Here is a 15350-nt window from a genome sequence, read left to right as displayed (position 1 = left end):
TACAGGGGTGTAGCCCTCTATATTCCTGCAGTAACATTAATAGAATGGTTTGTAGGTTTGTAGCTCCCTACATCCCTGCAGTAACATTAACAGAATGGTTTGCAGGGATGTAACTCTCTATGTCCCTACAGTAACATTAATAGAATGGTATACAGGGGTTTAATATCCTTCAGTCCTGTAGTAACATTAACAGAATGGTTTGCAGGGGTGTAGCTCCTTACATCCCTGCAGTAACATTAACAGAATTTATACAGGGGTGTAACTTCCTATGTCCCTGCAGTAACATTAATACAATGATTTGCAGTGGTGTAACATCCTATGTCCCTGCAGTAACATTAATAGAATGGTATACAGGGGTATAACTCTCTTCATCCCTGCAGTACATTAATAGAATGGTATATAGGGGTGTAGGTCCCTACATCCCCACATCAACAACAAAATAATGATATGCAGGGGTATGGTTTCCTATGTCCTTGCAGTAACATTAATAGAATGGCATATAGGGGGTAGCTCACTACATTCCTGCAGTAACATGAATAAAATGGCATACAGGCCTGTAACTTCCTGTGTTCCTGCAGTAATATTTATAGAATGGCAGACAGGCATGTAGCATCCTGCTTCCTTGCACTAATATTTATACAATGTGATACAGGGGTGTAGTTCCTTGTGTTTCTTGGGTAATGTTTGTAGAATGGTATCTGGGGTGTAGCCCCCTTTGTCACTGCACTACACCCCAACATCATTGCATTAACTTTAATAGAATGGTATACAGGGGTGCAGCTCCCTACATTCCTTGGGTAACATTAATAGAATGTTATACTAGGGCACAGCCCCCTATGTCCTTGCATGGTAATAAGCTTAGCTTAGCTTGTTTTTTCTGTGCACTGCTAAATCCTGCAGGGAGATATGTGGAGCCGGGCCTCTGCTGTAAAAGGACCTGTGTCCAGTTGGATTTTCCAGGTCAACAAATGTAAATAAAATAAAATAAAATAATAATAAATTAGGGTTGTGCTCCACAGTTTGACACAAAAACCACCACATCTAATTGATTAGCCAAGGTAAAACATTTAGAATAATCATTTCCCTGTCTTTCCTACTGTAAGCGTACACTTGCTCTCCAGGGATAAGTACTGTCACTGATTATCATTTGTGTTGCTCTGTTTCACCTGCTCAGTTATTTTCCGCTTAGTATGACTTTAACTGGTTTCATTCTATCACAGAAAATTTTAAGTGTTTTTTAAGATTGAGGCTTTCAGTTTAATGGACTTGTCCAGTTCTGTAAACAGGTAAATAATACTCAAGAATTTGAGCAGTCTGGATCAATCACTGGTGGTGTTCATGGGTCCATGGCACTTTCTCTGTCTCTCTCTCTCTCTTCCTATGACATTAATCACCCTCCAGTTTCCAGTCTGCTGAAAATATGTTAAAACTAAAACATATTTACAGATCTAGAAAAAAATAAAAAAAAATCAAACTGTCAGTAATAAATAAAACATTCGTTAATCAGAGTAGGGGACTCGGCCACAACCCAGATGCAATGTCTGCTTAGGTGACTTCACAGTCAGTGAGTAGGCATATAAAAAGTGAAGGAAATGAACGCTGTAGTAATAGAAAATGAAGGACCAGATAACAGTACAGTGCCTTAAACCTCTGTGATAGTTGCAAGACACTGGGTCTGCACTTCTGCTAAAAAATGTAATTTATAGTTCACTCTGATGTCCGTTCTGTGCATTATGCACCTGTATTAAAATCTTTCTGTGGCATTAATTATAGGCTAAAGACCTTGAATCCACAACTTTTCAAAACAGCCTTTAATATATTTTCTAAAGGAAAACTAAAGCTGAAACAGCCTTTTTGAATGAAATCCAACTTTGTTTTTACTGAAATTGAAAAATCTAAAAATAAAGTGAGTTCATATGATTCATCTCTTTTGCACTGTTTACTAAATTTGTATAAATATTTTATATTTTCTCTCATATACTTTACCAGCATACTTATACTATAACAATGGAGTTTTATAAAATATGAGAAACAGCTAATGTGTGGAATAGTCCAGAGGAGTGGATCATCTATGTTCAGTTCCTTTTAGATTTTCAAAAGTATTACAGACTTTTAATGGTTAAGTGTGCACTCTGGCTTTAGAGAGTTTGTTTTATCTGTTTATTTTTTATTTTAACTAATAAAGTACAGTTGTGTACACTTACCATAAATGTAGATGTTCTAGTGTATTCACTGTTGCAGTCATTACATTTGGGTAATCTGCTTGCAGGTTGCCCTCAGTCAGCCTGATTAACAAAGTCTTGGGTCTTGCGTCAGTTGCTGTCCCTTCTTCCATGACATCAGGTCGTCAGGGGTATAAAACATGCAGCCAACGCCATTACATCAGTTTTTCTTGCCCCAGATGTCAGGTGTCCCCCTAATGGGGAGCAAATAAACAAAAAAACACCAAGGTATACGTCCAACAAAAAAGCAAATACACCAAAAAGGCTTTTAAGCATAGTAAAGGAAAGTAGAGGTATAGCCAAAAGAAGTTAGGGGGCTGAAGGGAGAGAAACCAGGATTGCAACAGTGAATACACTCGAACATCTACATCTATGGCAAGTGTACACAACTGTACTATGTTCTTCCTGTTTCACTGTTGCAGTCATTACATTTAGGTAGATTTCCAAAGCTATGGTTGGGAGGAGGAGTTTATATAGCATTAGGGACAGCTATAAGACCCTGCAGGACTGCAGTGGCAAAGCCAGCTCTGGATTTAGAGAAAATTGGCAAATGATAATGTCTGGTGAAAGTATGTACAGAACTCCAGGTAGCAGCTTCTAGGATGTCCCTGGTAGGGACGCCTCTGAGAAAGGCTGCAGAAGTAAATGCAGCCCTGGTGGAGTGAGATTTGATCCCCTAGGGGATAGGTTTTCCATGGTGCTTATAACAGAAATGAATGCAATGGCTTATCCATTTAGAAATGGTTTGTTTTGAAATAGCCTTCACCTCTGCTCCTGTAGCAAATGCCCCCAGCAGTTGTTCAGATTTTCTTTGAGGTTTAGTCCTGCCCAAGTAAAATCTAAATTATCTGTGCATATCCAAGGAATGTAGAATCCATTCCCCTTTGTTCTGTGGATTGGGAAAGAAGGTTGGTAAATGAATGGACTGATTAAGCGCCACACTGGATACCACCTTGGGCATGAAGGATGGATTGGTCCTGAGTGACACCCTGTCCGCATGAAAGATGATGAAAGGCTCCACTGCCATAAGGGCCTGTAATTCAGATATCCTTCTAGCTGAAGTGATTGCTAAAAGGAAAGCTGTTTTCCAAGAAAGAAATTTTAAGTCTGCAGTAGCAGCTGGCTCAAAAGGAGGTAGTGTGAGTTTCTCCAATACAAAGTTAAGGTCCCAGGCAGGGGTTGGAGCTCTCCTGGGTGGTCTCAAATTTTTGGCCTCTCTGAGGTACTGCTTGAGCAGAGGATGAGAGAAGAGGGGAGGTTCTGTTTTATAATGAGCTGAAATGGCTGAGGGGTGGATTTTAATTGAGGAAAAAGACAGGCCCTTCCGAAGCATCTCAGTTAAGTATTGTAGAATCTGAGGTAAATTGGCCGCTGCTGTGCCCATCCCTTGAGATTGATTCCAGCACAAAATCTTTTCCATTTTTCAGCATAAGATTTTCTAGTACAAGGCCTCCAGTTTGCAGAGGGATGATAAGGGTGAGTTTAAGTAATTAGCCAGGCTGCAAGGTTCAATGTTGGAAGCTGAGGGTGCAGAATCTGGTTCTTCTGCTGAGATAGCAGGGAAGGGGTCTGAGGCAGGTGCCATGGAGATAACTGCTACACACTGCACAGGAGGGGGTACCAGTGTTGGCACAGCCAGTCTGGAGCAATCAAAATCATCCTTGGTTTGTCCTGTTTGACTTTTAGTAGAACTTTGGAGAGCAGAGGCAGCAGGGGGATGGCGTTTCCAGCTGAAGGACATAGCATCCATTTTCCAGGCTTGTTTGTGGGGGGTCCTTGTGCAAAACTTGTCCAATTGGTAGTAATGGGGTGAGGAAAATTGGTCTATGTCTGGGCTCCCCCATTCTCTTGTCAACATGTTGAAAATCCTTGGTTCCAGTTTCCAATCATGTGGGTTCATGAGGTTTCTGCTTAGTCCGTCTGCCAGTGTATTTAATTTTCCTGGCAGGAATTGAGCTTGTAGGTGCACTTGGTAGCTCAAGGCTGTGTTCCACAATGCCATGAATAGTCTGCAGAGGTTGTAGGATTGTGTACCTCCCTGCTTGTTTATGTACCATATAACCGTGGTGTTGTCCCTCTTTACCATTAGTTGTCCTGGAAGAATGTGGTCCTTGAAAGCTGTCAGAGCATTCTGTACAGCTAACATTTCTTTTTGATTGATATGTAGGTGCATTTGACTTGGGTTCCATTTGTCCTGAATGCACTTCCCTGCCAGGTGAGCCCCCCCATGCATAGTCTGATGCATCTGTTGTTAGGGTTTGGGCGGCAGGGGATAGTATGAATGGTAGCCCCTTGTTTTGGTGGCAGACATCTGCCCACCAGAGGAACACTAGGTGTAGGCAAGGAAAGATAAGAATCATTGTTTCTAGGCTGTGAGAATGTTGACTCCATAGAATTTTTAGATACCACTGTAGTTTCCTCATATGCAGTCTTGCATATGGAATTAGAAGAATGCAGGAGGCCATGAACCCCAAGGCTCGCAGTATTTGTCTTGCAAATAGCAGGGTTTTTGTGGCCACTTGTTTGAAATAGGTTACCAAATGAATTTGCTTTTCTGGCATGAGGTAAGCCATCTGGGAAGTTGTATTCAAGCTTGCTCCCAGGAACGTAATTTGTTGACAGGGTACCAGTTGTGATTTCTTTTTCATTTATGGTGTACCCCAGACAAGTCAGAACCATTTTTACAAATGCCAGATGATTCAAAAGTATGCCCTGGCTTTCTGCCTGAATTAGACAATCATCCAGGAGTATATTTGAATACTTCTTTGCGTGCAAAATGCAATATCTGGAGCCAGGCACTTTGTGAATATCCTGGGTGCAGTAGACAAGCCAAAGGGCAGTGCAGAGAACTGATAATGCACTTACCCTGCTTTGAAGCGTAGGTATCTTCTGCAAGATTCCCTGACTGGGATGTGCAGGTATGCTTCTTTTAAATCTAGTGTTGCCAACCAGTCGTCTTTACCTAGCATAGGAAGTAATTGGTGAAGAGTCAGCATCTTGAATTTTGGAATCTCCAGAAAGGTGTTTAGAGTAGACAGGTCCAGGACTGGATGCCATGATTTGTCTTTTCGGGATACCAGGAAAAGTCTGGAGTAGAAACCTTGTCCCTTTTCCTCTTCTGGTACCAGCTGAATAGCCCCCATGCTTAAGAGGGAAAGTACTTGTTTTTGAGCCTCTACCCACTGATTTGTGGGGAGGTCCAGCCACCCATTTGGTGTTGGCAATGTGTGGAAATGAAATCTGTATCCCTGGGACACTATGAGTTCCCAGTTCTTTGCATGAAGAGCAATCTATCACCCCAAAGGGGTGGTCAGAAGATAAGTGCTTGGAAATTTTAAAAGGAAGTCATTGAGACTATTTACCATAGGGGGCGTCTTGTTATTTCCAGATTTGGAAGTGGAGGCCCCCCACTGCTTAGTTCTGAGAGTCCCCTGGGACTGAAACCTGAGGTTTTTGCTTTGGCTGGGTTTGGCTTGAGAAGACCTGGAAGGGACTGGAAAGGACCAATTCTTAGTAGGCCAGTCCCTACTAAATCTAGGAGGGTGCACTTGTAAAAAATCTTTAACAGTTTGCATAGATTTAGCTATATCTTCCATCGTTTTAAGAACTTCTTCAGCCTTGTTGCCAAACAGGCGGTCCTGATTTAAAGGAGCATCCAACAATTTAGCCTTAACATGATCAGGCAAATATTGCTCCTTAAGCCAAGCATGTCTTTTGAGCATAGACCCAGTAACAGCAGCCCTGCAAGAGGCCTCTAAAGAATGAAAACCACATTGCAAGGTGTGTTTTCAAACTTGTTCAGCAGAATGCATTAAATCCTGTAAATCTTTATTTTCCACACAGTCAGGAATCAACATCATTTTCTGTTTAAGCAGTCCAATGACATGATGCTGATATTTTAACATATTAAATTGGCAGTTTAAAGCTCTGATTGCCAAGGTTGCAGAAGTATAAACCTTTTTACCCCATCTATCCAGCGCCCTGGAGTCTCTATCAGAAGGGGTAGGATTTTTAGCAGTAGAAGCCTTAATGCCCTTGGGCCCCTGAAAAATAGTCTATGGGTCTGCAACAGGATTTTTGAAAAGGAACTTGTGGGACTCAGGAACCCTGTAATATCTGTCAGGTTTACTAGGAGCAGGGGCAGGGAATCAGGGGCCAAACTGGATTCCGCAAACACATCATCAACAATGTCTAGTACAGGAGGTATAGCCAAAGGCCTATGCTGAGATAGGAGAAGGAAATCCCTAAGCCTGTTTTTTGAATCAGAAAATTCCTGGCTTTCCCAGTGGAAATGCTCCCTTAAAGTATTTAAACGAGGAGGTCCCTTACAAACATAAGTGTAAAAGGAGGCACTTGGACTCCCCCGAGTCCTTCACGAAAGACACCGATTTAGAGGAAGGTTCCCCCAGGTCACCCCTCAAGGACGTCTCCTTTGGAGACATTATGGAAATGCTGCACCTAATAGGGGGGTGGTCAGCCCAAAAGCCTTCCTCGGATGAGTCATTTTTTCTGGAGGCATTTGACGCAGGCCCGTCTACCTCTTGGGTGTCCCCTCCGGCCGACCCCCTGGTAGACCTCACTACTAACAGAGCATGGGAGGAGCCGTACACTGTAGCGCCAATCCCCAGGAGACCAGATAAGATCCTAAGTCCCCCTGTGGATAGGACAGTGTGGAGTAAAGGTTCCCCGGTAGATGCCATGGTGGTGGCGGCTGCCTCCAAGAAGGAACTGGCACAGGATAGTTCCTCGGTCCATCCTCCTGATAAGGAGTCTCGGATGATGGATCACATCGGAAAGTGGATGTTTGCTTCAGCTACCTTTTCCATAAGGGCGCTGAATTACTTGGCCCATGTGATTAGGCTTCAGCGGGACCTGGTGAAGGAATACGCTGAGTCTCCCCCTGAGCTCATGTTGGCTGAGGACAAACGGACCTTCTCAACTCGCATGGCCACTCTGAAATCTGTGTCGAACACGTCTATGCGGCTACTCTCCCATGCCACGGAGGGGGCCGCTAGAACCAGCAGATCAGGCTCTGACTTTGCGATTTTGTGGAACCCTTCAAGCCATCCTGCGTGAATGCTTCCTTTGATGGTTGTACCCTGTTTGGCAAGACCGTCCGCGATACATTGGTCCAGAGCAAGAAAGATGGGAAGACGCTGTCTGCCGTCAGAATCCGTTTCTCGGCTCCTCACAGGTCCTTTTCCAGGAACCAGAGAGAACAAAAGAAGATGTGGTTCCAGAAATCTCAGCAGTCCCATTACGCACCGGACCCTTCGTCCTTCAGAGGCAGAGGGGGACAAGATGGACGCCGACCCAGAGGCAGAGGGGGGTCGAAGAATTTTGGGTCGTGAGAACCTTTCTCCAATCAACCCACACAGCAGCCCTGAGGGGTTGCCTGACTGGTCCTCTCGGGAGGCAGTCGGGTGGCATTTTTTGAAGCACCTGGCACTATGGGAGTCCATCATGACAGATCGCTGGGTGCTTTGAATTATATCCAGAGGCTACTCTATCCCCTTCATAAACCTTCCTCCTCAATCGAGGTGCCTCCCCAATGTTCCACCCAGTCAGAGGGAGGCTGCAGCTTTAGAAATAAAGAAGCTGCTAGAAAAAAGAGCCATCCAGCACATCCCCCCAGACCAGTCCAGGTTAGGCAATTACTCCAGGTTCTTTTTGGTGCCAAAAAAGATGGGGGACTTAAGACCATTTCTCGACCTTTCTACAATGAACCTTTTCATTGCCAAGGAGAAATTCCAGATGGTCACTCTTCAATCCATTCTCCCCCTACTGCAGGAGAACGACTGGATGTTCTCCATAGACCTCAAGGATGCACACTACCACATTGTCATGGACAGACAATCCAGGAGGTTTCTCTACTTTCGGTTGGGGGCCAGTCATTACCAGTTCAGGGTCCTACCATTCGGCCTACCACAGGCCCCAGGGTGTTCACCAAGGTCATGGCAGTTGTAGCAGCCCACCTGCGGCTTCAGGGAATACAGGTTTTTCCTTACCTGGACGACTGGCTCCTTGCCGCCTCCAACAGACATCTACTCTGCTCAGCCAGGGATTGCTTCCTGCTCTTAGCCTCCCAGTTGGGAATCACTATAAATTTCAAGAAATCATCCCTTCAACCAATGCAAGTCCTGGACTTCATAGGGGCCAGAATAGATATGCTTCAGACCAAGGCCTTCTTGACATCGGACAGGCTTCACAGCTTAACCCTTCACATCCTAGCACTCCTTCAATCTCCAGCCCCATGAGCGGAGTTAGTCCTGAGAACCTTAGGGTCCATGGCAGCAGCAATCAGCCTTTCACCATTAGCTCGCTTGCACATGAGGGTCCTCCAGTGGACCTTGCAGGTCCAGTGGTCCATCCTTCAATACCCGTTGGACTCTCCGATCCCCCTCAGCAGAGTTTGCAGAAATTCCCTCATATGGTTGCCCCAATCTCGGGAGCTTCGGGAAGGACGACCATTCATAATACCACAACCCCAAGCCACGGTAACCACAGACGCTTCTTGCCTTGGGTGGGGGGGGGCACTGTATGGGCAGAACTGTCCAAGGTACGTGGACTCAGACAGAGAACATTCTGCATATCAATGTTCTGGAAATGAGAGCGGTGCTTCTAGCGTTGTGAGCTCTTCATGCCTTTCTCCCTCCAGGGACTATTGCAATTCAGACAGACAACATGTCAGTGGTCTGGTACATCAACAAACAGGGGGGACCAGGTCTTACCCTCTTTGCCGGAGGCCATGAGAGTTTGGGATTGGGCAATATCCACCAACCATTTTCTGTTAGCAACGCACATTCTGGGTCGGTCCAACATCCTAGAAGACAAGCTGAGTCGAGCTATCCTCTCACCTTACGAGTGGTCTCTGAACTCCTTAGTAGTGAAACAGATCTTCCGCAAGTGGGGTCAGCCTTGCTGTGATCTCTTTGCATCACCTTCAAACGCAAAGTGCAGCAAGTTTTTCACTCTAATTCCCCCCTCCGGGGGGAAGCCCCAGAGACTCTCTAGTTCATGCTTGGCCATCCGGTCTTCTTTATGCTTATCCTCCTCTTCTGTTAGTGACAAAGTTTTTACAGAAAGCTCGTCAGTTGGGGAACAAGATTATCCTCATAGCCCCATTCTGGCCTCGTCAAAACTGGTTCCCGTACCTATGGTCTCATCTTGTAGCACCTCTTTGGATCTTAGATACCATTCTGGATCTGATTTCTCATCCTTCAGGATTAGAAACTCTGAATCTGAACGACCTCAAGCTCTCAGCTTGGTTGATCCAGTTCCATTAGTTGCCAGGACTCCCGGTATCTCATCTGCAGTTAGATCCATCCTGGTAGCAGTGCATAAGCCTTCTACCAGGACGGTTTACAACAGCAAATGGAAACGGTTTTCCATTTGGGCCTCACATGGGAATTTGGATCCTTTCACTGCTCCCATTCCAGCAGTGCTTGATTTCCTATTGCATATTTTTCAACAAGGGGCCAGCTCTTCTACTGTAAAGGTTCAAATGGCTGCCATTTCCCATTTTCACATTGGAGACAGTCTTAGTCCTTTAGCTTCCACTAAGATTTGTTAGACCTTCTTGAAAGGCACCTTTCTTTTGAGACCTCCTATTAGGAACGCTGTTCCCCCATGGGACCTGACCTTGGTCCTTCAGGCGCTAACTGGACCACCCTTTGAACCTGCAGCTTCTGTTGATTTAAAATTTTTATGTTGGAAAACTGCTTTCTTAATAGCTATTACCTCAGATAGAAGGGTGTCAGAACTCCAGGCCCTTTGTACTAAACCCCCATATCTTGCTTTACATAAGGACAGAGTCTCTCTCAGGACTAACCCTTCCTTCTTACTTAAAGTGGCTTCCGAAGCGAACATCAATCAGTCCATTAATCTACCAGTTTTCTTCCCTAACTATCAGAATAAAGGGGAATACAAACTTCATTTGTTAGATGTTCATAGACAATTGCGCTTTTACCTACACAGAACAGCTGCCTTTCGCAAGTCAGAGCAGCTATTTGTTTCCTTTGCGAAGCCTTTCTTGGGTAAACCAGTGTTGAAGGTGACTCTAGTTAGATGGATTTCTCACTGCATTTTGCTCACATATAAGATATCTGGTCTGTCTGAGCCCTTAGGGGTTCATGCCCATTCTACCCGTTCTATGGCTACTTCTGCTGCATTCTGGTCAAGAGTGCCCTTGGATGATATTTGTTCTGCGGCTACTTGGGCTTCCTCTCATACCTTTATCTCTCATTATAAATTGGATTTAATATCCAGAGGAAGAGTAGCTTTTGGCTCTGCAGTGCTCTGGAATATCCTTCCTTGAGGACCTCCCAAGTTTTTTGGTAGCTGGGGACACTGTCCCACATGTTGCTGATCAAATGAAATTAACTACTTCAGATAAAGAAGTTATGTACTCACCATAACATTCCATCTGAGTAGGTAACTTCATTTGTCAGCAACCGACCCTCCCTCCTTCCCCCTAACCTGGTTCTCTGGTTATCTGAATCCTAGAATGATATCAGCTTTTGGTATTCATTAGGTTAGGATGATTTCAGGTTGTTGGTTTGTCTAGGTGACATTGTATAATTGGGCAAACGCGATCTGAGGACTGGAAGGAGATAGCAGGGTATTATGGGTAAGGGGAGGAGCTTGGAGCTTGGATCTTTAGCTTGGAAAGCTGCCAGCTCAGATCCAGGTCGGATCTGATACCCCCACCCCACAGGTTGCTTACAAATGAAGTTACCTACTCAGATGGAACGTTATGGTGAGTACATAACTTATTTTTAAATGCCAACTAGTTGACAACATGATTACTTAGGGTGTAGTCATTGTGAATTTATATGCACATTGCACACATTTTGAGTTTAAATAGAGGGTTAATGATTGATAGGGTAACAGAATGGTATTTGAGAAGCTCAGGGTTCATGCCGAGATGATAAAATCCTTACTCAGAACATGTACCTCTTGACAGTTGATTATGCATGCACAAAATACATATTTGTGTGTATTTAATGACAGAAACTGAGACCAGAGCAAAAATTTCATTGCTCACAAAAACAAATTATAGCTTTAACAATTGGAACTTAGCAAGAAACCAAAGGCCTTTTTAAAATGCATCTATAAATCTAGCAGGGTCAAATTGAGATCTTACCAATACAGTTCATACATCACAATAGAAATCATCAAAACAACAGATCCGTCCAGATACAAGGCAACAGCATTAATCTGCATTATCCTGTTTCCAAGTACTTGAAATCTGATTACATTTTATTACTACTTGCTCCACAGACCATGTCTGCATTATCCTGTTTCCAAACACTTGAAATCTGATTACATTTTATTACTACTTGTTCCACAGACCATGTCCCTACCTTTCCTCCAAGGAAGCGACTGTTTTTAAACTTCCTCATGAAGAAGGCAATAAGAAAGGTACCGATCATCAGTACAAGGGACAAGAGTGCTGTGTTAGGCTGCATTTTCTCAGTAATGTACCCCACGGTGTCTGGTGAGACAGTCTTGTTCTTCCAGCTGGATTGCAGTTTTGAAGGATAGGATTTTAGAAGAGGGTGTTCTGTAAATACCTGCCAAGGAAAAAAAAATATTAACATTACAAACTGGATTTTTATATATGGGAACTCTCATCTAATTTCCTGCAATAGTTACATTGAATACCGACAGTTCTGTACCACTTCCTGTAATAGCTGCCATCACTGGTTGCAGTTCTGTACCACTTCCTGTAATAGCTGCCATCACTGGTTGCAGTTCTGTACCACTTCCTGTAATAGCTGCCATCACTGGTTGCAGTTCTGTACTACTTCCTGTAATAGCTGCCATCACTGGTTGCAGTTCTGTACTACTTCCTGTAATAGCTGCCATCACTGGTTGCAGTTCTGTACCACTTCCTGTAATAGCTGCCATCACTGGTTGCAGTTCTGTACCACTTCCTGTAATAGCTGCCATCACTGGTTGCAGTTCTGTACTACTTCCTGTAATAGCTGCCATCACTGGTTGCAGTTCTGTACCACTTCCTGTAATAACTGCAATCAGTTCTGACACTCTGTTCACATTGAATGTAATAGCTGCAGTCAGTACTGAATGTGTCAACTCACAACCTGTAATAGCTGTGCTCAGTACTGAAAGTGTCATCCCACTTTCTGTAATAGCTGTGCTCAGTACTGAAAGTGTCATCCCACTTCCTGCTACAGCTGCAGTCAGTAGTGAACATGTAAACCCAATTCATGTAATAGTTGTGGTCAGTATTGAAATGGTCATCCCACTTCCTGTAATAGCTGTGCTAAGTAGTGAGAGTGTCATCTCACTTCCCTTAATAGCTGCAATCAGTACTGAAAGTGTCAACCCACTTCCTGTAACAGCCGTAGTCAGCCCTGAAAGTGTCATCCCACTTCCTGTAACAGCTGTGCTCAGCCCTGAAAGTGTCATCCCACTTCCTGTAATAGGTGCAGTCAGTACTGAGCATGTCAACCCACTTCCTGTAACAGCTGTGCTCAGTAATGAAAGTGCCAACCCACTTCCTGTAATAGATGTGCTCAGTACTGAAAGTGTCATCCCATTTCCTGTAACAGCTGCAGTGAGTACTGAAAGTGTCAACCCACTTCCTGTAATAGCTGTACTCAGTACTGAAAGGTCAACCCACTTCCTGTAATAGCTGTGCTCAGTACTGAAAGTGTCATCCCACTTCCTGTAATAGCTGTGGTCAGTACGGAAAAGTGTCAACCCACTTCCTGTAATAGCTGTGCTCAGTACTGAAAGTGTCATCCCATTTTCTGTAACAGCTGCAGTCAGTACTGAAAGTGTCATTCCACTTCCTGTAATAGGCTGTAGTCAGTACTGAAAGTGCCAACCCACTTCCTGTAATAGGCTGTACTCAGTACAGAAAGTGTCAACCCACTTCTTGTAATAGGCTGTGCTCAGTACTGAAAGTGTCATCCCACTTCCTGTAATAGGCTGTAGTCAGTACTGAAAGTGTCAACCCACTTCCTGTAATAGCCTGTACTCAGTACAGAAAGTGTCAACCCACTTCTTGTAATAGGCTGTGCTCAGTACTGAAAGTGTCATCCCACTTCCTTTAACAGCTTCGGTCAGTACTGAAAGTATCAGCCCACTTCTTATAAAAGCCGTGCTCAGTAATGACACTCCCCTCTGATTCCTGAAGGAATACTAACACTTCTTTTCTTCTTACTATAATAGCTGCAAACAAAAATGGTATTCTAATCCCTCTTCCTGTAACACCTAGATTCAATACTGATACTGCCTTTCCACTTCCTCTAATAGCTGCAGTGAATTCTCTAACACCTCCTTCCACTTCCTGTAATTGTTGCAGTGAATTTTCTAATACCCACTTCCATTTCCTGTAATAACTGCAGTAATAAAGTCATTCCATCTCATTTTCTGCAATAGCATAAGTTAACATTGACAATCTCCTCCCATTTCCTGTCATGACCACAACTGATGGTGATGCTCTTTGCTCTTTTCTCTTTCTCCTTCCTGCAATATTTGTAGTCAGTACAGACATTACTTATGCCGTTTTTGTAAGACAACACAATACTTCCCTCATATTTCCTGTAACAGCTGTAGATAATGCTAATGTTCCCCTTCCACCTCTTGTAATAACATCAGGCAATACTCCCACTCCCCTCCCCCCATTCAGTGATGAGACCAATCACAATTTGCTTTTCTCCATTTCACTGGTTAGCAATTGCCATCACAGCTGACATCCAGGTTGTTATTGTTTTTAAGTAACAAACTCTGTCTATAAACATTTTCCCCAAGTAACCACAAGGACTTTAAGATGCCTAGCAATGTGCACCTTTAAGCGGACACAATTAAAATGCCATTCCTCCCTTTTCAAGCACTTAATATTGCTCATCTCCTAAATTTAAAAGTGTTGCACACAACAATCCTGGCGTAAATTTGTGTCTACTCTTCCAGTCATGAAGACTAGCCTTAAAAGTAGTCAAAGTAATACTTTGTTTGATTTATAGTGTTAACTTATTCTGTAGCCTGGGAATACATTGAGTTAGGAATCTATCTCTCCAGCAAGTCTTGTTTATTTCTTGTAGATTTATGTCCATAGTACAGCCATTCATTTTTTTTCAAAGAAATAGGTCAAACATGATTGGGTGTTTCATGTCTCGAAAAGTGAGATACAAATGACCTCAGATTAGCCTGTACCTACTGAATGTAAGCAGAGTTGTGCTAATCTGGTTGGATAACTGAATGATTAAGACCTTTAATTTTCTTGGTTTGGTATCTTTTGAGTCTTTCCATTTGAGCAATATGCTTGGATTTATGCATACCATAGGGTAAATGTATCCATTGATTGGTCTGATAAGGAAAGACTACAGTGGTAGGATCACTTCTTTGGATTTTGAAGATATTCCTTTGGAAATTTAACTGGGCATATAGAAGGATTTCCTGATTATGCTGAAAACATGAAATGTGATGACTGAATAACATAGAGTTGACTACATAAGAACCCAGGTCTCTTTTGATTGTAGCTGTCTGAAGAAGATTTCCATTTATAACATATGAGGTGGGAACTGCTTTTTGGATGAATGTTACTCTGCTGGACTTCCATTTATAACATATGAGGGGGGAACTGCTTTTTGGATAAATGTTACCATGCTGCACTTCCATTTATAACGTATGAGGTGGGAACTGCTTTTTGGATGAATGTTCTCTGCTGCACTTCCATTTATAACATATGAGGTGGGAACTGCTTTTTGGATGAATGTTCTCTGCTGCACTTCCATTTATAACATATGACGTAGGAACTGCTTTTTGGATAAATGTTACTATGCTGCACTTCCATTTATAACATATGAGGTGGGAACTGCTTTTGGATGAATGTTACTCTGCTGCACTTTTTTCATTTAGCTTGAGACCATTTTAAGTTCTCCAGATAGATATCTGCTGTAACTGTCTATTATCCAAGAATGAGCCAATAACAGTGCTCAGTTTACAATCACTGGAAGCCAGGGATCTGCCGGACAACCAGTTTGCAATCCAGAGGATAACATAGGTTCATAGGTGTGTACTAGGCTAACAACCATTGGAGCCTTTTTAAGCCTAGCCATGCATCCTAAATTTCTGACAAGTTCTAGTACCAAGCAG

The 15350-nt window shown here is 43.3% G+C and overlaps 1 protein-coding gene across 2 annotated transcripts in view; it reads right to left on the bottom strand.

Moving 5' to 3' along the window:
- SLC4A3 (solute carrier family 4 member 3) overlaps positions 1 to 15350 on the bottom strand; it is a 2820719-nt gene that overhangs the window by 240430 nt on the left and 2564939 nt on the right. For both annotated transcript variants that reach the window (XM_044074803.1, XM_044074804.1), the window contains one exon: positions 11588 to 11797. In XM_044074803.1, coding sequence (XP_043930738.1) covers positions 11588 to 11797 — 210 coding nt within the window. The remainder of the gene's footprint in view (positions 1 to 11587; positions 11798 to 15350) is intronic.

The sequence above is a fragment of the Protopterus annectens genome, chromosome 6.part0, assembly GCF_019279795.1.
Source record: "Protopterus annectens isolate FY-2018-M chromosome 6.part0, PAN1.0, whole genome shotgun sequence".
In the NCBI taxonomy this organism is placed as follows: Eukaryota; Metazoa; Chordata; order Ceratodontiformes; family Protopteridae; genus Protopterus; species Protopterus annectens.
Note: the sequence above shows the minus strand (reverse complement) of the source record. Positions and strands in the feature narration are given on the sequence as shown.